The sequence below is a fragment of the Ambystoma mexicanum genome, chromosome 7p (genome assembly GCF_040938575.1).
Source record: "Ambystoma mexicanum isolate Mex_15411 chromosome 7p, UKY_AmexF1_1, whole genome shotgun sequence".
In the NCBI taxonomy this organism is placed as follows: Eukaryota; Metazoa; Chordata; class Amphibia; order Caudata; family Ambystomatidae; genus Ambystoma; species Ambystoma mexicanum.
This window is the reverse complement of record NC_090939.1, coordinates 602,881,671-602,907,349: the sequence shown is the minus strand read 5'-3', so window position 1 is coordinate 602,907,349 and position 25,679 is coordinate 602,881,671. Positions and strand designations below refer to the sequence as shown.

Here is a 25,679-nt window from a genome sequence, read left to right as displayed (position 1 = left end):
CGTTTTGCAGTTTCTTTTAATCTGCGGTCGTGTATTTGTACCAGAATTTTATGGCCAATAGTTTGAATGCAGCAGAGATGTTAAGAAGGATGATTAAACTCTGTTTTTTTGTCTGTTGATTCTAGAGTGCCCCACATAGAGAAAGGTGTAGTTTCAATTACATTCATTGTTCTTAATCTGTTGTAAGTCATGAAGGGGGTTGTTAATGAACTTTTTGAGGATTTGTGCTGTAAATGGTGTGTTATAGATTTGTCTCCAAGTCTCACCCAGCGTAAGTATCGTAATCTGCTTAAGGCAAGAAGAAAACTGCACCCTAGTTCATGGTTCAACCACACAAAAACATTACCGTTGTTTATTTTTTCTATGTTTAAATTCTATTCCCAAACTAGAAGAAACATTTGTGATTGAATAGGCCACCACTTTTTTTATTATTCACCCACTGCCAACAATTGTTCTGTGTTGTGTATGCTTTTCTGCATTAGACATAGGGTCTCATTACAAGTTTGGCTGTATTTTGGTGGTAAATCCGTCAAAAATACCACCTAACGGATTTACTGTTAACGCCACTTGGTCTGGCCGAATTACCGTGGTAGGCAGTGTTAGTCCCTTTTATTGTAGTCCGTAGGGCTCCGCAGATTTCAGCAGATTTACAGCTGGAGGTAATTCTGCCAATTTGGCAGTTTTTATGTTAAGGCAGAGGAATTACCTCCAGCATTCTGCTCGAGGTTTTTCCTCCATTTTACCACCAAACTCTTAATTTGGCGATTCAGCAATGCAATGGTTACTGCTGCTTTTGTCCACACCGCCAAACTCCTAATGAGGCCCATAGTCTTGTCTTGTATTTTGGATTTGTTTGGTGAAAACAATTAGTCAAACACTTCAGGGTACTGTAGAGGAGGTGAGCAGATTAGTTGCACCGTGGGTTGAGAAACACCATAATTGTAATGCCTTAATGAAATGCAGGTAGATGGAGGTGGAACAAAAGCATAGGGGGGGATGGGGTTTTCAGAGCATGTGACCTATAATGGCTGTACCACCTTTCCTCATCTTCCAAAGTTGAGTGAATTCTGAAAAGGATTGGAGTGATCTGGATTAAGTCTAATGGTGGATCTTTTTGAACCAGAAGGGAGGGACCTATGCTGTAAAAGGCTTGGTACATAGCAGAGTTTTCAAGACAACCGGCAGCTGGACCAACAGCCAGTGCAGGGCATGCATCATTGGGGTGATATGATCAAACTGGTGAGCAGATATGAGGAGGCAAGCAACTGCATTTTCTAGAATTTGAAGACTCCTATAATAAATGGATTGCAGCCAAGAAACAATCCAGTATCGCCACAAAACAAGCTTAATGACCCCTGAGAATATTTTAAATGAATCTGATGTGTTCAGAATAAGGGGTTTGTATATTTGTAAGAAATATAGTAGCCTTTAGCCTATGTTCAAAACAGCCCAGTCTCATTTGGATTTCATCTGGAGGTTGGGTGGGGTTGGAAGGATGAGGATTGCTAAAGTGGTTTGTTTAGTACTTTGGAATGATCATCCTTTTCTTAGAAATTAGCTTTTGATGGTATCACAGGACCTTACCAATCCTTTTTATCCCCTTTCAGCTTTTGGGTAGGTCGATAGACCTTAACCGCCTTATTACTCAGAGGATCACAGCAGCCATGTACAAATCACTGGAGCTGGCGATTGGACGGTTTGAAAGCGAGGACCTAACCTCCATAGTTGTAAGTATCACCCACTGCCTGCCCCTCAGCACATTGGATTTGCTCCAGAGCAATGTCTTTTCAATGATCTGTGCACTCCTCCTGTTGCTACAGACCCTAAACGTTAGAGTTGCACTGCCCACTCTTTTTGCCTTTCCAGAGAAGGATTTTCTTCACAGCTCGTTGTTCACTCTGCATTTGTTGAGATGAACAAATAATAACGAACTTGCTTGTAGCAAGTACAGATCTTTTATTGTAATGTTTTATTTAATAGTGTACTTGTATAGTTCCCCATGCCTTAAACCTCAAGGACTCAATGTGCTACTTCACAACATTTCATTGAGCATGTTACTGTATGTTTAAGGGCTGCTGGAAATTGTTACATTTTTCCTTGGGATTCCCAGAGAGACATAATCTATAAATTAAAAAATTCTGAAGTGACTTGGAGTTCCGGATTCAAAGATGAGTGATTAGATTAGTGATTCATTTACCTACTGTCTCCCTACGGCTGCTTCAGAGCACTTTGTTCTTGTACGATGCATGTTTCATGCATTGTTCTGCGATACCTGTCATTTGCGTATCTCTGGAGATTGGCAGCGGAGTCCTGTGCAGTCAGTCATTCGAGGACAATGTCTTTACATATTGATGTGGGTTTTCAGAACCTGCACAATGGGAGGGTTCCGAGAGGCCAGCACATCTATGAACGTGGTTGTTACACTTAGTCTAGCCAAACTCAATGGGGGTGAACTGGGCTGAGAATGAAGGCAGACTACAGGGGATAAGTGGGTTGCGTAGAAGTACTGTTTACCATACATAGCAAGAGTTGAATATTAAATCCATACATAAGTATACTATTTTATCAGGCCTCAACATACTAAGCAAGTAATTCTTAAGAGAAGAATCTCTGATGATCCAAGATGGCCGCCGGGATAGGGAGACGCACATAGTTCGCTCTCCGCCCGGGCCGCCACTGAATTGACAATAAAGCAGCTCAGAACCGTGGAAAAAACCACGAAAACCTACCCGATACATGCAGGGCAGCACTCGGCAGCGGGAGTCGACTCCGCTACAGCGGGGATTGCCAGACGCGGCTCACGGAGGCAGAGCGAAGCGGCCGCCCCTCCCCCTCCGGAGCCGCTCCTGCGGAAGAGGGGAACCACCAGGGAGACACAGGCGGCCGCAGCTGTACCCAGTCCACGCCGCGGCACCCAGACAGACCACACGAGGGAGAGGGAAGGTGCCCACACCTTCGGAGCCCATACGCCCCCCACCGCCCCCAAGGAGGAGACGAGCAGTGGCGAGGGCGCAAGTCGGCAAAACACTGCGCGGCCCGCTCTGAAGAAGGGAAGGCCCGGCGCCGGAACACCACGAAACTCGACATCGGCTGCCCGGAGGCGCACAAGGTGAGCGCGCCCCCTCCCACAACGCTAATAGACTCGGGGGGCCACACGCCTAACATCATATAAGCCCAAATCCAGAGCAGGGGAGAGAGGGGGAGGGCCGAAGGGGGAAACAAGGACAAACTAGGCTCGGCCACAGACGAAGCCCTATCGAGGGCACCCGCCTCACGCAGGAAGACCCTCAACCCCACCAACAACCCCACATAACAGCGGGAAAGCCAGGGAGGAATACAAGCGAGACACACCTCCCGGGGCCTCCCATAAGCACACCGTCCTTCCCCTTACCCGCAGGAGAAGAGGATTCCCCAAGGAAGGCATGTCGAAAACAAAGGGGAAGGGGAGTGTACGGTACTCCCAAATACGCAGTCCTCTAAACAAGATGCGAACCTAGTCCAAATGTGGTCGGCTGAATCCCAGATCCATACCAGGGGGAGACCCCGGGAAGACTCCCCAGAGGACCGCAACCACACCAACGCAACCCCATCGCTTCCATCAAGGGAAGACATGCACTCATGGTTCGTGGAGCTACAGGAGAGGTTCATGACCACGGTCCAGGACCAGTTCACCTCAGTGAGAAACGAAATGAAACAGGTGGTCCAAGAAGTGAAGAGAGACATCGCCCAACTGGAAGAGAGAACCGACACGGTGAAGAAAATCATCCAAAACCTAGAAGAAGAGACAACCCAAAACAGTGAGACCCAGGAACACTTAGCACGCCTAACCCACAACCTAGAGATCCAGTGCGAGGACTTAGAAAACCGTTCACGCAGATCTAACATCCGGATCAAGAACATCACGGAGGCAGTACTCGACAAGGACCTCAAGAATGCAGTCCAGGAAGTCTTCAGAGACATTCTGGAGGCACAGGAAACAGAAACCATAGGGATAGACAGAATCCACAGAGTGGGCCCAAAAAGAACAGGGGCGCCCGGAGAAAGACCTAGAGATGTCCTAGCAGCCCTATCATCATACCCACAAAAAGAACTCATTTTAAGGAAAGCGCGACAATTGGGCCACATCAGGATGAACGGGACGGACATCCAACTGTACCAAGATCTGGCCTCGATCACACTACAAAAAAGGAGAGATATGGCACCGCTAATCAAGGTACTGGTGTCAAAGGAAATAAGATACAAATGGACATTCCCATTCGGCCTACTGTTCAGCTGGGAAGGCAAACAACGAAGAGTGACAACATGCGATGAAGGACTGCAAATTATGGACATACAAACAGAGGAACCGGCGGAAGCGCACGACAGAACAAGAGGCGGTCTCCAAAAAAGGCCGAGAGGATGGGAAGAGATACGGAAAAGGAAGAAGTAAAATGGGTAATCAGACAACCCAACATCAGCCCACGGAAAACACTAATTGGCGGCCCGGGAAGGGCCCCCTTGGGATTGAAACTCAGGAAGGTCTCAGGCCATGCGGGGTTTAGGACCCCCCGCGAAGCTGTTACCGAGCACTTTGAGGGCCGGGAGCGATAGGCGCAACGCCCTAGCAACCATAGGTACCCGGGCCCTCCTCGGGAAGTTATACGTTCAAAAGTTGGAAGTTGGGGGGACTGAGAGGGAGGGGGGGGGGAAAGATACCGGAAGATGCAAAGTTCTCACACCTTAAGGAAATGGGAATCTCCCAATCTGAGAGTACGAAATGGGAAAACTTAGAATCCTAACATACAACATACGAGGCCTGAACTCCCCGATAAAGAGAAAGAAAGTGGAGTCCCTGCTAAGGAGAGAAAAGGCGAACAGCCTCCTGCTTCAAGAAACACACATCAAAGCACAGGACAAGCAGAAAATACGCCTCAGGGGATATCGGATATGGGCACAATCGAATGCCACGGACAAAAAAGCAGGAGTCCTCATAGCAATCAAAGAAGGAGCAAAGGTCATTCTAACGGACAGGCACACGGATAAAGAAGGGAGACTAGCAATGGTCAATGTCCACCTGGACGGGTCCCATCTAACTCTGGCCACAATCTATGCACCAAACACGGGACAAGATGGATTCATTCGAGAGGCTCTGGAGAAGCTAGAGGGCTTCGCAAAGGGAGAGGTGATCTTGGGAGGAGACCTAAACCTCGCATGGCAGCCACAAATAGACAGGAGCACAGCGGGCCCCTCCACACAGGGCGCCCCCCTCCAAACGACTCAAACAAAAAATGGATCAACTCGCACTCTGCGATGTTTGGAGACAGCAAAAGGGCCAGCAGAGAGGCTACACTTATTTCTCACACGTTTACAACACGATGTCAAGAATAGACTATTTTTGGGTGTCGGTGGGCCTTATGGGGAAAATCCAAGATATAGACACGGGGTCAATATCCCTGTCTGACCACGCCCCACTCTGGCTAGAGTTAACCACCCCAGAAAAAGGAGGAGGGCTGTGGCGCTGGAGGCTCCCACAGGATATCCTCCATGACCCAGTAATGGGAGAATCGATTAGGGACAAGATAACGGAATACTTTACACAAAACGACACAGGTGAGGTCCCACTAAGCACGGTCTGGGAGGCATTCAAAGCAGTGACCAGAGGCAACTTTATAGCCCTGAAAGCCTCCAAAGAAAACCAAAGACACCGCTGGGAAAAAGAACTCGAAAAAAAAATAACGGACATACAGGAAGAAATTATTTCCCACCCAACTAGAGCTTTAAAAAAGGCCCTAAAACACACACAGGGGCAATTGGAAATGCTTCGCACTAAAGGAGCCGAAAGATCCCTCCAATTTCTTAAACAACAGATATATATAAAAGCCAATAAGGCGGACAGACTCTTAGCAAGACAACTACGAGAAAAACAAAAGTCAATAAACATAATGAGTATGCAGGACAAGCAGGGAGAACTACATACACAAACCTCAAACATAGGGAGAATCTTCCAGGACTTTTACCAAAATCTCTACACCACAGAACACCCGAACGAAACAGACCAAGACGCTTATTTGCAAACCCTCCCTTTAAAATAAAATCCCTGAGGAAGACAGAATAGCACTAGAGAACCCGATCTCGGAGGAGGAAGTCAAAAAGGCAATAGCGGCACTCCCGACAGAGAAGGCACCTGGCCCAGACGGCTTTACAGCCCCCTTCTATAAAAAATACGCAGATTTACTTATCCCCGTCCTCACGAGACTTCTAAACACCTTTAAAGAACAGGGCAATGTGACCCAATCAATGAATGAAGCAAAGGTCCTGGTGTTCCATAAAAAAGGGAAAGACCCTTCCCTCCCCAGTTCATACCGTCCCATAGCACTGATCAATATTGATGCCAAAATATACACTAAAATTCTGGCGAACAGGTTATCCCCACTTCTCCCGTCTCTAACAAACCCAGACCAGTCAGGATTTATCCCAGGGAGACTCACGCATGACAACCTGAGAAGAATAATACACCTGGTCGAGAAGACCGAGATCACCCAAACACAAGCAGCCCTGCTCTCATTAGACGCCGAAAAGGCTTTCGATCGTGTGGAATGGACAATACTTTTTAAAACACTAAAATATATGGGCTTTGGAGACCAGTATATAAAAATGGTAAAAGCCAACTACACCTCCCGACAATCAGGATAGCCATTAACGGGGCGATCACGGACAAAATAGAAATAACACGAGGCACCAAACAGGGATGTCCACTGTCCCCTCTGCTATATGCCATTTTCCTGGAACCACTTCTAACTAGAATAAGGGAGACAGAAGCCATAACGGGAATAGAAATGGGAGGCTCCCAACACAAAATAATAGCATACGCAGATGACATGCTGCTAGCCCTTACGGACCCGGGAACAGCACTCCCCCAAGCCATTAGAGAGCTCGAAACCTTCGGGGCGATATCGGGCCTCAAAATTAACGAGAACAAATCAGAACTCTTACTTTTAGCCGGAGGGGGGCCGGAACTGGAAAGAATAGCAATCTCGCAAAACCTGAAAATAGCCGATAAAGGGATTAAATATTTAGGGATCACCTTAACACGTAAGATAGGAACATTATATAACGAGAACTACCCCCCCTACTGGTACGGGTAAAGAGAGACCTGGAGCGTTGGAACCCCCTAATGGTCTCATGGTGGGGTAGAATTCAAGCAGTAAAAATGGTCATCCTCCCCAAAATGCTATACCACTTTCAGGCTCTCCCAATCAGGGTCCCCAAATCGTTCTTTAGAGCACTGACCAAAGCTATCTCGTCCTATATATGGAACAAAAAGCCCCCGAGGATAGCCAGAGCGACCCTTACTGCCCCAACAAAGGAGGGGGGAATGGCCCTACCACATTTTCGCAAATACTACATGGCTGCGCAACTTTGGGTCCTGAGAGAATGGCTGGGTAACAATCAACAAACAATATGGGTGTCTCAGGACAGAGCGGTAGCCAGATCCCCATTGGAGGAAATCCTGTGGAAAGCAAAACAACATAGGCACCCAAACCTCCGCATAAGCGAAATCATGAAAACCACCCTTGAGGCCTGGGATGAGCAGACACGGAAGGGCATCATGACCACAGTGGAGGGGCCGTTCACACCCATCTGTCGGAACCCACAGTTCCCACCGGGAATGGAACAGGGAGCCTACGAGAAATGGGAGGCAGCAGGATACACAAAGATAGGCGAAATGTTCCAAGAAGACGAAATAAGGACCTTCAAGGAATGCAGAGAAATATTAAAACTAACGGAAGCAGACGAATACAAATATGGACAGCTAAGGCACTGGCTCACAACCTCAGTCATCAAAACAGCAGCCACAAGGGATCTCAAGCCATTCGAGAAATTTCTAATCACCAACTCAGGAACTAGAAAATGAATCTCCTCGCTCTACACATTTATCAACTCCACAGGGGAGGAACTCAAATGGGCATACATGGTCAAGTGGACGAAAACATTGGGGGAGGAAATCCACAAACGCCAGTGGGAAGACCTATGGAACACCATACCGAAAATGACCCGATCAGTCCAAAAAAGAGAAATGTGGCTAAAAATAGTAACCCAATGGCACTACACTCCGGAAAGACTGCACGCCATGTACCCACAAACAACAAACACGTGCTGGAGAGGCTGCTTGGAGGTGGGCACGTGGAAACACATCTGGTGGGACTGCCGGGAAATCAAAGCCTTCTGGTCGGAACTAAAGGTGGAAATTATAAAAATATTTCCAGAGGCCGAATTCCTGGGCGAAAAAGTATGGCTATGCGGAATCAAAGACCAGGCAGCTAAGAAATTCAGGAAATCTCAATGGAGGGGCTTCATGGGTCTACTAATACCCGCTTGGGCGACAATTGCCCAAAACTGGAAAAAACAAGAGCCCCCACATATGTTCACGTGGCTCCAGAAAGTATGGACACAACTGACCATGGAAAAGCTAACACACACATTACAAGGAACGAAAGAGACCTTTGCAAAGGAATGGGGAGAGATACTCGAATACCTGCAATCAGATTACATGGAGCAATGGTGCCCCCATAATATAAGAATATCGGACATATTGAGAACATAGACTTGCACAGAAACGAAGAACTAACGAGAACCTTCCGGGGTGGGAGGGGGGTGGGAGTTAGGGGGAGTTGGGGAACGGCCAGGGGTTCCCATTGTTGTAAAAAAAATTTAAATAAATCGTTTAAAAAAAAAAAAAAAAAAAAAGAGAAGAATCTCTCACAGGACACACTTATACAAACAAATATAATACTTTGAGATTACCAATTGTTCATTATACACAGTGGGTAATCTCAAAGTGAGTGCTCTACTTTGAAACACAGTAAAAGCAGTTCAATAAGGCATAGCAATGAAATTGTAAAGTGAAAAGAACAATTCATTAAAACATTAACCATATTCCCTGCCTTCTAAATATACAGAACACTCATAACTTCAGCAGTCTTTCGCAGGTGAGCACCTGAGGGGTTTTGCAAATCTCAAAAAGTTATTCTGCACAATCTTTGACAAAGACAACAGGTTGGTCAGATATGTAGTTTAAACGCACATTTGAATACAACGGTTAGCTAAGAACATTAAAGGGTGCACTCTCAATCCTGCCACCCACAAGGGCAAAGGGGTATTCACCGACCTCCGGTGTTGTGTGCCGCCGGTCACGCTGCCCGATCGATGTCCGCTACGACTATGCCACGCACTCTACGCCTCTGCTTGACGCCTTCCTGCTGTTAAAACTGGTCTACACAACCTCTGCGGCAAAGCCAGCGCAGGCCAAGGGCGTGGTGTTGTGCGTCACAGATGTTTGGCGCTAAAGGTGCACGGCACAATCGTAATCCTCACAACTACAGTGGCATCCTTCCAGTCTGCTGTAATGCTCTCCTTATCCACTCTAACCACTGCAGGCCCTTGACAGCCCCAGCGCTCGCACCTGCCTACTATCTGCCCAAAGCCCAAGGTAAGCCCCTACAAGCTGGCTCGCTACTCTTCATCTGCCTATACTGCACTTCCCTCACACTGTTAACATCCACAACCTCATTATCTCACAAAACCTCGACCTCCTGGCCATCACCGAAACCTGGCTCCATGACGCTACAGGCCCCTCCCTTTCCATCGCCATTCCCCCTGGCTTTGCCATCCTCTGCAATGACCATGTCTCTAAAAAATGTGGTAGTCGCACTTTTCTTCAAAGACACACTCCACATCCTCAACACAAACTGCCAATCCCTATCCGTCAAGCTCTCCTTGTCTGCCTCCAGCACCCTCAACATCCATCTGATCTACCACCCACCATGCCCCACCTCGACCTTTAAAGATGACCTCTCCCACCTGCTCCTGCACAACCTTAAACCCCATACTAAGTCTCTCACCCTAGAGACTTTAGCCTGGGTTACAAGGACCCACCTGATAGAGGCCACATCCCTCTCCTCCACTTTGGACTCCCTCAACATTTCTCAAACGATCCTCAACCCCACACACCACCTAGGCTGCACACTGTACTGGTTGCTTAACCACAACTGCCATCCCCTCATCTCCAACACCCCATGTGCCTGGTCAGACCACCACCTCATCCTCGTCTCCATCCCCACCAGCCAACCTGTCCCACCGCACACCCTCCTCCAGCACCCACCCACTTAAACCCGCTGCACCTGCAACCTCACTAGCGACCACATCCTACCCCTGCTCAACCCCCACCACCAGCAGCAACAACATCACAAACTTGTCACCCTATACAACAGCACCCTCACCACGGCTGTGGATACCCTTGCACCCTTAAAGAAACACTCCCCAAGCCCTCCTCTCAACACCTGGTACACCCCTGAGCTCCAAAATGTGGGCCAGCGAACGTGCCTGGCTCACATGCTCCTCAATTGAGAATAAGACCAGATTTGCCTCCAATGCTAAAACCTATAAGAAAGCCATCCACCTCGCAAATCATCCGTATACTCCTCCAGAATGACTAACACAAAATCGGACTCTCCTGAACTCTTCCGAATCCTCTGAGAGCTGTAGTCTCCTGCGCCTCCCCCTCCACTGTGTCCAAAGATGATGCCTGGTGCAATATCATGTAGCAAAACCTCTCGGACAAAATGTCCTTCCTTCAAACCAAAATCCAGCACAAACACGCTTCCATCAACGCCTCCACCTCAGCCCCATCTCCCCCCACACCCATACACCTATGCAGCACCCACTCTTCAAATTCAGCCACGTCCCCACCCAAGAGGTTGCATCGCTCTTCAACAGCATCCAGCCCTCCATATTCAAAGCAGACATCTGCCCAGCTCCCCTCATAAAAGTACGCTCCAAGCTCCTGATCCCTCTCATCACTGCCATCATCAATTCATCATTTGTCTCCTGCTCCATCCCATCCTCCATCAAAGAAGCCTGGATCACCCCCTCCTGAAGAAACCCTCTCTGGACCATGCCACCGCTGCCATCTACAGGCCTATCACTTCCGTCCCATTCCTCTTAGAAATAATAGACTACGCCGCCTATTTTCAGGTCGAAGAACACCTAGAAAAACACCACCTCCTCAGTCCCCACCAATCAGGCATCTGCCCTGGTCATGGCACAGAATTTGCCCTCAAGGACCTAAAAAATCATTTAGATGATGCCTGCGACTCTGGCAACCTCTCTCTCCTCATGCTACTAGACCTATCTGCAGCCTTTGACTTGGTTGACCAAACAATACTCTGCAACAACCTCTCCACAGCCACCCTATTCTCCCCTGAAGCCTGCTAGTGGATCTCATTTCTTTTGTCCAACCGCAACTCACGTGTCTTCGCTGGCAACCACTCCTCCACCGCCATCAAATGTGGGGTCCCCCAAGGCTCATGCATCCCCCCCACACACTTCGTCTTTACCAAGCCCCTCTTTGACCTCCTCAACGCCTGTCAAATATACCAACTACGCCAACAACACCCAGATCCTCATCCCCCTCTGCGGCATCCATCACCAAGACACTGCCAAAATTAACTGCATCTATGAATCTGCCCAAACATGGATGGCGACCCATGGGCTTTGTCTGAATGACGATAAAACGGAGCTGCTCCTTGTCGCCAACCCAGCCCACCTAGAACCCGAATACTCTCACTTCACCATTAACAACACTGTTCTGATCTCCCCAGTAGTCAATACCTTGGGCATCCACTTGGACTCTACTCTCTCACTCACTAAGCATGGGAACTCCATTGCCTCCTCATCAGCATATACAGCCAAACTCATTAACGGCTGTCACCCGTACCTCTGTAACGACTATTGCATCAACATCGCCCAAGTCACCATCTGTTCAAAGTTAGATTACTGCAACTTCTCCTCGCTGGCACCTCCCAAGGTAACCTGCATAAACTACAAACTGTTCAAAACAACGCCCTCTGGGCTGCCCTCGGCCTAAAGAAATCAGACCACATCTCTCAAGCCAGGAGAGACGCCCATTGGCTGCCAGTGAAGGACCGTATCTCCTTCAAAATTCTTAACTTGGCCCACTGCTGCCTCAATAACACTGCTCCTGAATACCTCTGAGTGTATCACCAAGCCAACTTCTTCCAGACCCTCCAGAACTGCCTATGCCAACCTCCTGCACACACCCAAGTTCAGTAAAATCAGAGCAGGAGGATCCAGCTTCCCCGCCCAAGCCACTTCACTTTGGAATGCCCTCACCTCCACCCGACCTCAGAATGGAGAACTCTCTGACTAGCTTCAGAAAAAGAAAAAGGTTCGAAGGTCACAGATGCAGTGGCTAAAGTTGGTGTCAGGTTTGGGTCTGGCTGTGCTGTGGTTCCGATCTCTGGTTCTGGGACAACTGATACGAAGCTGGACAGGCCAGAAACATCAGGTCCCATGACGTGAAGCGACCTCTAGGATACAGCAGATGAAGTGCACATGCAATGTAACACTGGTCAGGGATCAGCAGATCTTGTTCATGGTGGGATTCGAGATCAGGCTCCAGGAAGAGTCCCCTTCTTGCTGAAGATCGGCAAAAGCAGCAGTGATTAACCTATTCCACAAGTCGATGACCTGGAGAAGTCCCATACACCAACTCAGGAACACGACTGGTGCAGCAGAGGCGTCTTGGCAGCAAATAGGTAGCCCACAGAATGGTGCTGTGACACTTTGGACGTGCGGGCCGCAGGACTGGTGGGTCACACCAGTCCAATGGTTGAAACATGGATTAGGGTTGTAGAAAAAGCAGCAGGGCCTTGCTGGTATGTGGCTTGTCAATGCTGGCTGTCCTCAGCACCAGTATTGTCCAGCAAAAAGTGCTGGATTAAGCATAAAACGGATACATCTCCCTAACAATAACTAAAGATTCAGTTCAGAGACAGTGGGAGAACCTGGTAAGTACAGGGCCTCTTTTACAGGACTGGCACAAGGATCTGATTTCCAGGTACTTGAACCCCAGACCAGCAACCACCCAGACCGATGAATAGAAGTATATATATATATTTTTTTTTTTTTGAAAGCTACAGTTTTAACATATAGAGAAAACTTTTGTTTCAAATGGTCACTTCGAAGATTGAGAAAAAACAAAACAACATCCCAAAGGTTCATCACAATTAGTTCAAGGTTCAAAGGTTCAGAAATTTCTTTGAGGTGATTAATTTTTGAATTAGCTAGAACTAAAGCTAGCATGATTCTTCATTCCTGAGTAGACTAAGGACGACAGAAGGAAGATACAAGGATAAAAAGCAGAATTCAAATGCAACATGAACAAGCTTTGTCTCAAACTGCCAACAGATCGGTTTCTGATCTATTAAAAGTCTAAGCACAAATGCTCTCAACAGATTCAAGTCAGAAAGTGACGAAGTCACACCACAGGCCCTCGTGGGGCATGCCTAACTTGCAAGCACAGTTAGCATGGAGACTGAAGCAATATATTTAAGTAATTTACAATGGCACATACGTGTTTAACGTTATTGCCGCTGGAAATTAGTCGCCACCAAGTCTCCATATCTCCATCTAAAGGCGCAAATTGGCTCAGGTGCTTTGAGCGTAAATCGCAGGTGGCTAGACAATCAAGAATTAGATGTTTTAAGGTTTCAGTGGACCCTCGACAAAAACGGCATAAATTGTCCTTCAGCGAGGCATCCTTTCTTTGCCATAGAATTTCCTTTGTTCTCAAAATATTTAAACAAAATCTTAGGAATTGCTCGCGATAATGTCTCGAGTAGCAACGCAAAAGATAGGAAGATTGTACGTTTAATTTTTTGTGGTCAGGACTCAGCCATTTTGAAGAGGCCAATTTCTCGTGTGCTTCCAGGTTGATGGTCCATGCCCAGATATCAAATTTTCGTTTCGCATGTTGTGGTCGTTTGAACAGATCGTAATTGCCAATTTCCGCAACATCAGCCCAATGTTGGACTCTTGAACGCCAATGGTCTAGTAAGCAGGCCCTGGTGGAGTCGTCCTCACCTGAGAAGATACAGTAGGCCGCTGGTTTGCTGTTTTCTTTCATCTTTCGCATCAGTGCAATTGATTTCCAGATCATATGGCTATAAAGAGAGTTTAAGGATAGTTCATGTCTTAAAGTGATAACAGGGACACACTTCGGAAGGTTTAATGCACGTTTCCAGAAGCAACCTTCAAGCTGGTTCCAGGTGTTTTCATTTATGTGCCAGCTAGCTTTTGCACCAAAGGTCAGAATCGGTACCACCTTTTGTAGGTAGAACATTATGATCGGAGTTAGCGAAAATTTGCCGAAGTTTTTGTTTATTTTGGCCGCTTGAAGAGCCAGTCCTAGACATTTTACTTTCAGGGCGTCCACCCATGACTTTTCGCAGAGCGAATTATTGAACTGCACTCCAAGGTACCGTATTGAGTTTACTGATGACAAGCGCTGGCCACCGACCGCCCAGTTAAAGGCTTTATCTTTCTTGCTTCTCACATGGCCAATTGTCACGATTTTTGTTTTTTCAGTGTTTATTTGAAGCTCATTAGACGGTAAGTAATCGTACAGACAATGAAGTAGTCGCTGCAGTCCAACTTGTGTTCGATCCAGCAGCACCAGGTCATCAGCATAGGCGATGTATCGTACAGAAGTCCTATGTAATTTCGGAGGGAAGCAGTGGGCTTGATCTAAGTGGGGCTGTAGATCTGCTAAAAATAATTTAAACAGATCAGCTGCCAATGGGCACCCTTGCTTTACACCTCTTGTTGTTGTGATTTTATCGGATAGTTCCCCAGCCTTATTTAGACGTACTCGAATTGAAGTATTAGAATGTAGGGCCATGATAGGATTGAGTATACCAGCTGGACATTTCCATCTTAATAATTTTAGCCACAGCAGATTACGATTTATACCATCAAAGGCTTGCTTCATATCAATGAAGGCCAGATGTAGCTTGGTATTTGCTTTTAAGGCTTCTAATTTCAGGATGGTTAATATTGAGATGTTTACATCGACGCCAACGCCCTTTGAGAAACCAGTTTGACGGTCATCTAGAATGCCAACCTCACAAGCCCAAGTTGCCAATTTTGATCTCAGATTTGATCCGAAGATTTTACCGATCGAATCAAGTAGGGCGATCGGGCGATGGTTTTCAGGAGAATCCCAACGCCCCTTTTTGTGGATGGGAACAACAATTGCAGTTAACCAAGACTCAGGCAATGATTTATGTTTGGTGATATTCTTGAACAGACATTCAATGAAAGGCGCCCATTGCTGCATGTTTTTTTTTAGCATTACGTTACTGATCAAATCTGGGCCGGCTGCGAGTTCTTTAGTAATTTAATAGCGTGGGTTATGTCATCAAGCGACATTTCTGTGTTCCATGGCTCACCTTTGGACCTAGACTGTAGTTCCGGTTCAAAAGTTTGGCTGTTAAAAACTTTAGAGAAATGTTCGCACCAGACGTCAGCTGAAATGATGTTCTGTGTCGAATTCATGCTGTTTGCCTGGCCTATGTTTAAAATTTGCCATATATCGCGTGTGTTTTTTGTCAGCATATATTTCATCATTAATTCGGCGCGGTCTTGCTCTATTATCATACGATTGGAAGTAATCCAATTTCTAAACAGCGTGCGTCTGTTTCTCACTTCCACTGATAATTTTTGCTTTGATATGTTTGTTTTTTTTTTTTAGACACCAAGTCTCTTCTTAGCTCTTGTTTTTTCTCATGCAAGAGCTTGCAGAATAGATGTTTATGACTTTTTTGTTGTGTTTTCGAACCATTAGGATCGGTTGTATGTATCGATAGAAGGGGTGTGTAATCTATCCCAATAGGCAATCTCATGAGCTTCTCAGTTAAGCAGCCAATCTGGTTAAGACTAATCCGCAGCCGATTTCCGCTCCTGTTTGTTTCGACGGGCAAGTTGTATAAATCTGTAGGAATGGCAGTTGACAAGAGACATTCAAGGTTTAATAGTCTGTGGTCGCTATTGGACATGTGATGGACATGCAGTGAGTTGATCTTTGGCTCAAACACTCTTGAAATCCAAAAATAATCGATGATACTATGTAGGTGCTCTCTATGCCAAGTTGGTTGTGCAGGATTATCACCTTTGACTGCACCATTAACCATTATACAATCACGTATTTTCATTGCCTTTGACCATTGTTGAGCTCTGACTCCAATCTGATCTTTGGGAATCAGATAGTAAGACTGGTCCTTTGGAGCATATTTAAACCAGGTACAATTTAAGTCTCCGCAGCAAATAATTGTTAAATTGCTGTGTTTTAAAATTGCGTTATCCATTAGAGAGCATACAGCATCTATGAGTACCTTCGAGCTGATATTGGCCGCATTCCAGTAGCAGTTTATGATTAGAAGCGATGTCCTTCTTAAGTCAGCATTGTCGCACATTGCGTGCATAAGTGTACCTTGAACAAAAGGATTGGGATTAAATGCTTCTGGTGTGGACCAGTTTTGTGACAGGCGAACCATAGTTATAAGTCCTGCGCTTGGGCGCCCATGGGCTTTTTTGATGGCTGGATTGATTAAGGTAGTAAAGCCATCTCTCGGGGGGGCCTCAGACAACCAAGTCTCCTGTAAACAGATGGCAAACACCTTTTCGAGAGGAAATTCAAAGTCATTAAATAAGTGGCAAAACCCTTGAGTGTTCCAAGAGAGAATTGAATGAGGAGCCTCCGCTGTTGTCAATCATGGCTAAACTTGAGCATGTACTCTCGAACGGCTCACATAGTTCTTCTTTTGGGGCTTTATGTGGCCGTGGGTACCTACTGTAGTTAGATGTTTTCGGAAGTTTGCAACGTCTTCAACTTGTTTAGCGAGCAGTTGCTTGTCGGACTTCTTATCGGAATTATTTACGATGTCAGTCTCAGGTTCACTTGAAATTTCGAAGCCAAACATCAAGAGGTCGTCTGCAGCTTTCAATAGAGTATTACGAACTCCCCATGAAGCGATGTGTAACAGAACGGAATCAGAGCATTGCTCTGTTACATATTCAACTATTTGGATGTCCTCAGTGACAATCAGCCGCAGAGGAGGAATGTGTTTGAACAACCTTAGCACATTAGTCCGGTTCAAATTTAACTCGTCATCACCCAGAATGTTTTGTAATCTCAATTTATGATTACTTTTTGATGTTTGCCGGGAACTTTTCTCAGCATCCTTGAAATTAGAAGTGAGCTGCAGTTTGCGCTGATTTAGCGTTAGTTTTGGGTTGAGACTAAGACTCGTTGGGGCAGAGTCGGCAGGCCCTCCTTCCGTCGCACACCGCCTAGAAGAAAGCTCAACATTTCGCCGATTGGATATAACACTCTTAGCCGGAAAAGACTTATGGCGTGGAGGCTGAGGCAAAGGCAAGCTTGCCTCGCCGCACAATTTAGACCTTTCGTCATCACCTGAGATCGAATAAGTTGACAAGTCACATAGGTCAATCGAAGGAGAATTAACTGATGCGGCAGAAGAACGGTCCTCCGAAATTATACGCCGCCGCTTCACTCCAAGTTTCAAGGAAGAGGGATGGCCAATGCGTTGTGTCTGTACATTTTCAGTGCAAGATTTCATGTTACGCTTAAATAGGCCTACTCTAGGTGGAGTGGATAAGTTCCTGATGAAGCTTTTGGTGGTTGAATGTATGCCTTGCTTTGGATTAGGGCATGATGTCATGGTTTTTCCCTTTCTCAAAGGGACTGTGGATTTTGCATTCTGCGTGCCAACATTCCTTTTTGGCACCACACCCAGATCACCTGTTTTGGCTGGACCTGAGAAAATGCCGAATGATGAAAATGGATTATTAAGTGGAGCTAATTGAAGCGCTGGAGGCTTTGAAGAGTCAATGTCCTTTAGAGGGCCTGCGTCGATAACTACAGTTGACTCACTTTCTAGTAAAGGTTGACTTGCATCAAATGAAGGTTGTGGGATTACCTTTGCCAAGTCATTTGTGCTTGAATTTGCTGTACGTGCACTGGATATAGAAGTATTTGCTGCGTCTTTTGAGTCAGAGTTCTGTGAGCTTACAGCCAAAGAAGGAGGCATCAAATGAATATTCTTAGCCAATGAACAAGTGTGCTTACACACATTAGCTTTTCCGATTGTGGTAGGTGGTGATAGGCTAATGGCTATATTTGCAGTTAAATTCTTAAGATCTGTTAACAAGGTTTCATTCCTCTTTTGATTAGTTGAGATGACCTCGCTGATATGCGATTGCCAACGAACTCTCAAGCCTTCTTCAGCTTGCATTTGATCTTTTGAAAATGTGATGAAGTTATCAATTCTTTCAAGTTTTGACATTAGGTTCAATAGCATTGCTCCTTGATAGCGAATGGTTTCATTTATAGACTCATAGTGTTTTACAAAAGGAATCATTGCTTGCGAGGAAGCAGCAAGCACATTATTGTGAATTTGAATTGCAGCGGCAACTGATAGACTGGATTTTGAGCTTGTGGTTTTGCAGGATTCATTGGCAAGGCTTGAGTCATGTGATTAGTCCTTGCTTGGAGTGTGGAGTGCAGGTAAAGACACAGGAGTCGTACTAGCACTCACTCTTTTTTTACTCAATTTCCCATCTAAACAGGTGCCCGCTTGTTGCGGTATGAGATTTCTTTTGCTGACCTTTCTGAGGCGAAAACTGCGTCGACTGACGTGCCGGAACTGAGAGTGCACTAATGTCAGGATCTAAGGGCTGACCACAAAGGTTCAGTGCTGGGATCCGCACTGTTAGACTGGAGGTGTCCTTCATCAGGGGAGCTTGCAGAGATGCATCGGAACTGTTGGTAGGAAAGGTTTTTGGAGGCACTTTAGGAGTGTGGCTTATATGAGGAGCATTGGGCCTCTCCGGGCACTCATATTGAGATGAGCGGGCAGAGCCAGAGCTGGCAGTGAATGAGTCTGCACAGTTACAGTTTATCGAAATAATTGTGTCACGACGTGGATCTGGCCGTGGCATCCAGTGAATATTGGAGGCAGAAGCTTGTGAGAGCATTCTCGACTCTTGAGTTGAGTCGTCTTTTGCACGTGGACCTTCAAGGTGAAGAGCAGAATTCTGTGGACAGAGCGTGATGGAAGATGACACTTCAATATCTTCTGCATGTTTTGTCGGAAGGATAACTTCGTTCGATTTCACAGCTCGAGACGGGGCAAGAGAAGGAGCAGTAGATGGTTGTTCCTGGACTAAAGTATCTGCACACATGATTTCCGCATCCGTTAAGTCGAAAGGAAAAAGGGGGATGTCGCAAGAAACAATTTGCATAGAGGGGAGTGCATCTTCCGGGCCTTCCTCCACAGGCGGGGCTGGATTTAAATTTGCGAGAGAGAGTTGCGGTATTAGGCGTAATACCTTTTCTTGGATTGCATCACTGTGCGTATTACTCAATGGGGTATCGGTAGTTGAGGGAATTGAATCACCGAGGACAGAGTCATGGTTTGCTGCAAGATGTACTTGAGCGGTTATATTGTGAGAAACAACAGGTGCAATTAGATCAACAACTTGCTTGCTTACCTTTGCACAAGTCTTAATTTTGCCTGGCATGGCAGTCCAGGGGTTCAACATTCGTCGCTGTTGTAATGTAGAAGTATATTCAGTATACCAAGGATGGTGATGCACCAGCCAGCATAGATATCAAAGGCAGTACCAGGAAGGTGGAAAAACTCACCAAGGGCATCCAGGCAACTTGAGAAGCAAGACTGAGCAGACCGCCAACAAAGAACATTACCATGACTGGAGCAACTTGACGTCTGAGTGTCTGGGGTCGGCAGGAAGTGAGGGAGGTGCCAGACACTCCCTGTGCTTAGTCTCCTAGGAGACCCAAATGCACTCTGGCGTGATTGGCTGGATGACTGTCTGGCAAGGACAGCCACCCTGCTGGGTGAGTGACAGCTAGGCTGGAATGAAAGGGAGAAAACTGTTTAAAAGGCGAGTCTCCAGGACTGGAAGGCAGAGTCAACCACTGGAACGAAAGACCCAAAGACGAACTGGAAGAGGACGGCTGCTGCAACCACTGGACCGTTGGTTTGCTCGGTGAAGCCCTGCTGCAGGTCCGAATTGCCAAACTCCATTCGACAGAGAAGCTCCTTCAAGGACGGCTTCTTCCTTTGAGTTGGTGGGACCAAACAACTCATAAGACACCTGGATACCATTCTCAAGGGTGGTTCGGTTTAACCAGGGAGAGGGACACCAGTTTGTGTTCTTGAATCTACAGCTTCTGGAACTGAAGTGACTCCATTTTGTTTGCTTTCTTCAATGATCCCGTGCAGTGCAGGAGTCCCTCCGGTGTCCCCCCTCTTGTCCCCACGACTAAGGCTCAGGAACAGCGAGATCTGCAGGAACTGCCAGAAACCACGACTTCAGTAAATTTTGTTTTCTTCACAAAAAGGTACTGTGCCAACCCGATTGAGAGAATGCCACTCTCGCGGAGAAAGTTTGTGAAGCTTTCCCAACTTGCAGGTCTAATCATTTTGTGAACCCACAAATGATTCTTTTTCGCCTAAACTACTTCTGAGAAATTTTGCAAAGACTTTACCGTTTGATACCAGAACTGCTCTTTTCTATCCAGAACACTAGCCCATTGACTTTGGCCTGTCTTATTGACTTCAATTGAACTATTCTGGTGAATTGAAACTATTTGTACTGCCTAGAAAGTATATATAATCTATTCTACTTACTTTTGTCCTTTTTGCTCACTGATAATTAACTGAACTGCCACTTGGCTCCTTTTTCAAGGGAGCTCAAACTGTCTCAAAAGCTTAGAGTTTTGTATTGAAGTGTATTGGTCTATAATATTAAGTTGTCTTCTTCTAGTGAAATGTTTTCTGAATGATTGTGTAAATAAATGAATAAGTGTTTTACCAAGAAACCTTGAGTATAAATGTCTACTTTGAACCACTGTGATTGAAAGTCCTTTGTGTAACTACTTGTACTGCTCACATTCACTCTTGAGATAAGCCAGGCTGGTCAGCTCGCTATCAACAAACTGTGTCGTACAGACTTATACCAAAGGTTGGCCTTGCTTACACCGGTAGTCCTAATTATGTGTGGTGGTCCCAGAGGGTACTGCATGCAATTCTGCCTAACATGTAGTCCTCATAAGCAGGTGCCCATCTTCCTGGAAATCCTCCAGCAGTTAGATAAGAAGCTTAAGGAATGCACCGGATCTCCCCTAGATAAACAAATTCATTCACGTGGTGGCCAAAGTCTACCCTCCAATGTCATGCCTTAGGAGTATCTCACAACTCGTTCCGGACTACGGATGCCGAATGGTAGTCGGGTGTTAGGGAGAATTATTATTTGTATCCTTCATCCCCTCTCCTAGTGAGACCCCCAGCACTTTTTGCTGGACTCTGGACCTTTTTCTTTAAACCTGAATGAGTGGAGCCTTTTGCCACTCATTCATTCTTGTGGGCTCTGTTTTTGGAACTCTATTTTTTGTATTCTGCCTGTACTATGGAGTTTCGTTTCTCCATAAATCTCGAATGCATCTGTAGTATTCTATTGCAGCACAAAGCTCCTTATGGGCAATGTTGCTGGGGATCCTTTTGGTCCTTCTTTAAGATTCTTTCTTTATCCTAGAGTAACTACAGTACTCTTATGTCCCATCCCCTTTCCTCCATACTGTATGGGCGTCCCTTCCAAGGGACGGGAGACGTAACCTTTTTCACCAGAAAAAACCTTCTTTCCTTTAAATTTAGAGGTGTGCAGCCCAGGGAGCACGTGCAGCCCTGAGTCCGCCCTCCGGTGCCACACCTCAGTCCATTTTCTGCATCGACAGGAACGGCCCGAATTCACCAGCGCTCCTCGGTTTGGCTTCGGCCATGTAATTCCACGTGCGGATGCTTCTCCTTTCTTTTTTTGTCTTTTTGTCATTCTGGTACTCAGTCCTCAGGCGTCACGCTCCTCCCCGGCGCTTGTCGACTTCTACAGGGTTCAGCAGGTGTCCAGCCTGCAACGGACTCATCCCAACTTCAGACCCCCACGCCCTCTACCTAAGCTGCCCTGGACCAGACCGCGGTTTGCAAGCTTGTTCAGCGTATGTCTCGGTGTCCTCAAAAGCGCTGAAGAGCAGACTAGCCATGTGGAGGGAGCTCTTCCAGAAGTCGCCTCCAGAGGACCTTAAGAACTTTGTGAAACATCGAACCAAACCCAAAGTAGGGCCGATATTCTCTAACGCACTCCGCAAGGGAGACTACTTCCCAGGTACTTTCATGCATGGGAGGGACCTGTCCGGTCCTTCTACCAGCACGTCCACCGAGGCTGCTGCAGCTACCGGCCTCAGGGCCAAGGGATCCTCGTATCCTCCCATCCTCCTGGTGACAGTGTTGAGGGACCGGAAGGTTCTTTTACCGGGTCTTCGCCCGAGGGGCTCTGCCCTTGTACCGGTACCGTGGCAGCACCATGACGGAGGGCCTATGCCCTAATACCGGCAATACGTCCAAGGGGGCACCTAAACGCAGCTCTACCGACCCCCGGGTCGAGGGTGACGCACCTACCGGGCCTAGGCCGAAGAGCAGGGTAAGTCTTGTGATCCACACACAAGCAAGAGTCTTGCATGAGGCCGGGACCAGCGGGCTGAGCAACACGTCACAGGCACGTAGCAGGCAGCTCGACAAAATGGCAGCCGCGCCAGATAGAGGCACCCGTCCAACGCCATTCCAGGAATTCGGGGAAGAACGAGTGGCAAGGTGAGACTGGCCTCAACCAGGTACGTGGCCTACAGCCTACACCTCTTTTGCACAGGGCAGCTTTCCTTTGCGTCTATATGGGCAGGTTACGCAGCGGCTCCACCAGCTACCCCGTCGGCACCCCCTGACACCTCCTCGATCAGTGAAGAGCTTTTCTTCGAGAGGTTTCTCAGCCTCATGTCACCTCAGATGGGGGATATCCTCAAAAACGCCATCAGGCAAGTCATTCCTGCAAAGCTAGCGGCACCACAGACACCTCCGTCGGCGCCCGAGGTCCCGGCGCAGCCGCCTCCTCCGGCTCCCCAGCCGACTCCTCAGGCGGCTCCGTACCAGCCTCTGCTGCCTCCTTAGCCTCTGGCCGCGGTCCCTGTACCCCAGACTCCGGCGCCAACTACTCCTTCTCCTCCACAGGATCACCCAGATCCACAGTATATGGTTGAGGAGGAGGAGGATCCGGACGCACCATCCTCAGCCATGGCCTTCCATAAACGTCTTGCTGGGCTGGCTGAGTATCTGGGCCTACCCCAACCTGAAGTCAAGCAGCCGACAGAGGGGGTTCTGGCGGAAGTCCTCACATGACGCCCATATGCCAAATCGGGGATTCCTCTGTAGAACGATGTGGTCTCCCTGGCCAAGGAGGGCTGGCTCAAACCCCACTCAGCCCAGCCGGTCAATCGACGCCTGGACGCCAAGTACAGGCAGATGGAGTGGGATACACTCTTGCTCTCGTGTCATCCTCAGCCACACTCCTTGGTGATCGCTGCGGCATCACTATACTCTAAGCCTCAGTCGTCCTCAGCCTCCTTCTCTGCGGCGCTGCTAGGCAAGGATGAGAATATCTTGGAGGCAAGAAACTCTATTCTAACGCGTCTTTACATCTTCGTCAGGCCAACGCAGATGCAATGCTGGCTGGCGCCAACCAAAGATTATGGCGGGAAATTGCAGGCTTCCTTCCGGAACTCCCCACCCAGAGCCAATCACGCTTTAAGGCGGGGCTAGCAGAGGCCAAGCTTGTCGCGCATGATCTCATGGAATCCACTGTGGCCCATATTGACACCTCTGGCCGTGCCATCTGTATCGCCACGGACATGAGAAGGACAGCCTGGCTCCGGGCAACAAAGTTCAACCTGCATGTCCAGGAACACATATTATATCTACCGTTCGAGGGGGGTGAGGGGAGAGAGTCTTTTCCACTCCTCCAGGGACGAAGAGCTGGACAAAAATAAAAACAGCTCACAAACGGCCAAATCTTTATCCATCTTGACAAAGACCACGCCCAAATCGTACTCCCAATCTCAGCAGCGCTCCGAGAGAGGTCGCACGTACGAAGGGTTCCAAGGCTTCCAGGAGCGTAGATCCAGGCAGCCAGACCGCTCGTCGTCTCAGAGCCGGCGCAAGCAACAAAAAGGGGCTGGGGGGGTAGTAAGTGCTTTTTCCAGTCCCCCCTCCTCTGCGACAGCCTCCAAGGGAAATAAGGCATGACACGCCCCTTCAGGTCCACGTGTCTACGGTGGGGGGTAGGCTTGCTCTCCATGCACATTTCTGGCACCAGAATTTCATGGACCCCTTGATCCTCTCTGTAGTATCCACAGGGCATCGTCTTCCTATCCCAGCCTCTACTCCCCTCCACTCCCACAGGTTGGGACAGCAACACTTTTGGCGGAGATCCGGTCGCTCCTAGAGAGCAAGGCAGTTTAGGAAGTCCCAGCATCCCAGCAAGGCTTTGGCTTTTACTCCAGGATTTTCGCCATTCAAAAGAAGAACCAGGCGGGCCTGAGAGTTGTGCTGGACCTTTCCACCCTCAACCTCTCCTTACCCCTGCAAAAATTCAAGATGGTGATGCCAGCTTTTACAGCAAAGACATTGGACAAGGGAGACTGGATATGCACCATGGACCTGAAGGACACGTACCTACACGTCCCGATTTGGCAACCCCATCGTTCTCTCCTTCGGTTCAGGAGCATGGGCTACCATTTTCAGTACAAGGGCCTTCGGTTTGGCCTCAACTCTGCCCCAGGGTCTCCACCAGGCTCATGAATGCAGTGGAGGCCCTCCTCGGAGCACATGGCCTCCACATCTATCCATACCTGGCCGACTGGCTCATCAGGGCTTCATCTGCGGGAGCTGTTCTCCACTCTTCCCATGCCCTTATGAACACTGTGCATGATCTGGGCTTTTCGCTTAATCTCAAGAAGTCGCAGCTGCAACCCACGCAGACTGACATTTTTGGGCCTCATCTGGGACACGTGCTCCTAGAAAGTATTTCCTTCGGAGGATAAAATCTCGGCCATCAAGAGGGCCACCACTCACTTCCTCAAAAGAGAAGTGACCTCGACATGGTGGTACCAACATCTCCTGTGTCTAATGGCAGCAGTGCTATTAGCCGTCCCGCACACGAGACTAAGGTGAGGAGAATTCAGCTGCACTTCGCGGCCTCATGGAACCAGGAGCAGGGCTCTCAATCCGAGATGATAAACGATCCTCCATCTCTCCACCCAGACTTAACTTGATGGTCCAGGGACTGCAACCTATGGATGGGCAAGCCCTTTCGAATGTCCACTTCGCAGGCCAACATCACCACGGATTCCTCTCTCAAGGGCTGGGGAGCCACCCTGGACGATCTCTCTGTCCACGGCACCTGGACTAGTCTGGAGCAGGAATACCACATCAATTGGCTAGAGCTGAATGCCATCTGGCTGGCGCTCAAGGCATTCCTACCACTTCTCAGGGGCAAGGTTGTCCTCATCCAGATGGACAACTCGTCCAGCATGTACTACGTCAACAAGCAGGGAGGCACCAGACCCCCTCCTCTGTGCCGACTGGCGATCAGAATGTGGCAGTGGGCCCTGGAAAACGCCTTTCCGCCCACTCCCCTGATTCACAGGGTAATTTGCAAAATCAAGGCGTCTCGCCAACTCCTCATCATTCTAACAGCTTCATGGTGGCCGGCCAGTCCATGGTTTTTGGAGCTTCTCAGTCTCTCGGAAGTGCCCCCGATTCACCTCCCGATGGGCCCATCACATCTTCCTGCACAGCAGGGGGGCAGAGTCATCCACCCTGCACCAGGGAATCTATCCCTTACAGCGCGGT

At 47.9% G+C, this 25,679-nt stretch overlaps 1 protein-coding gene across 1 annotated transcript in view; it reads left to right on the top strand.

Annotated features, from left to right (window-relative positions):
- Nucleotides 1–25,679, top strand: part of CYFIP1 (cytoplasmic FMR1 interacting protein 1) — a 1,181,635-nt gene that overhangs the window by 725,677 nt on the left and 430,279 nt on the right. The window contains 1 exon segment of the mRNA XM_069636612.1: nt 1,608–1,727. Within this exon segment, the coding sequence (XP_069492713.1) occupies nt 1,608–1,727 (120 nt within the window).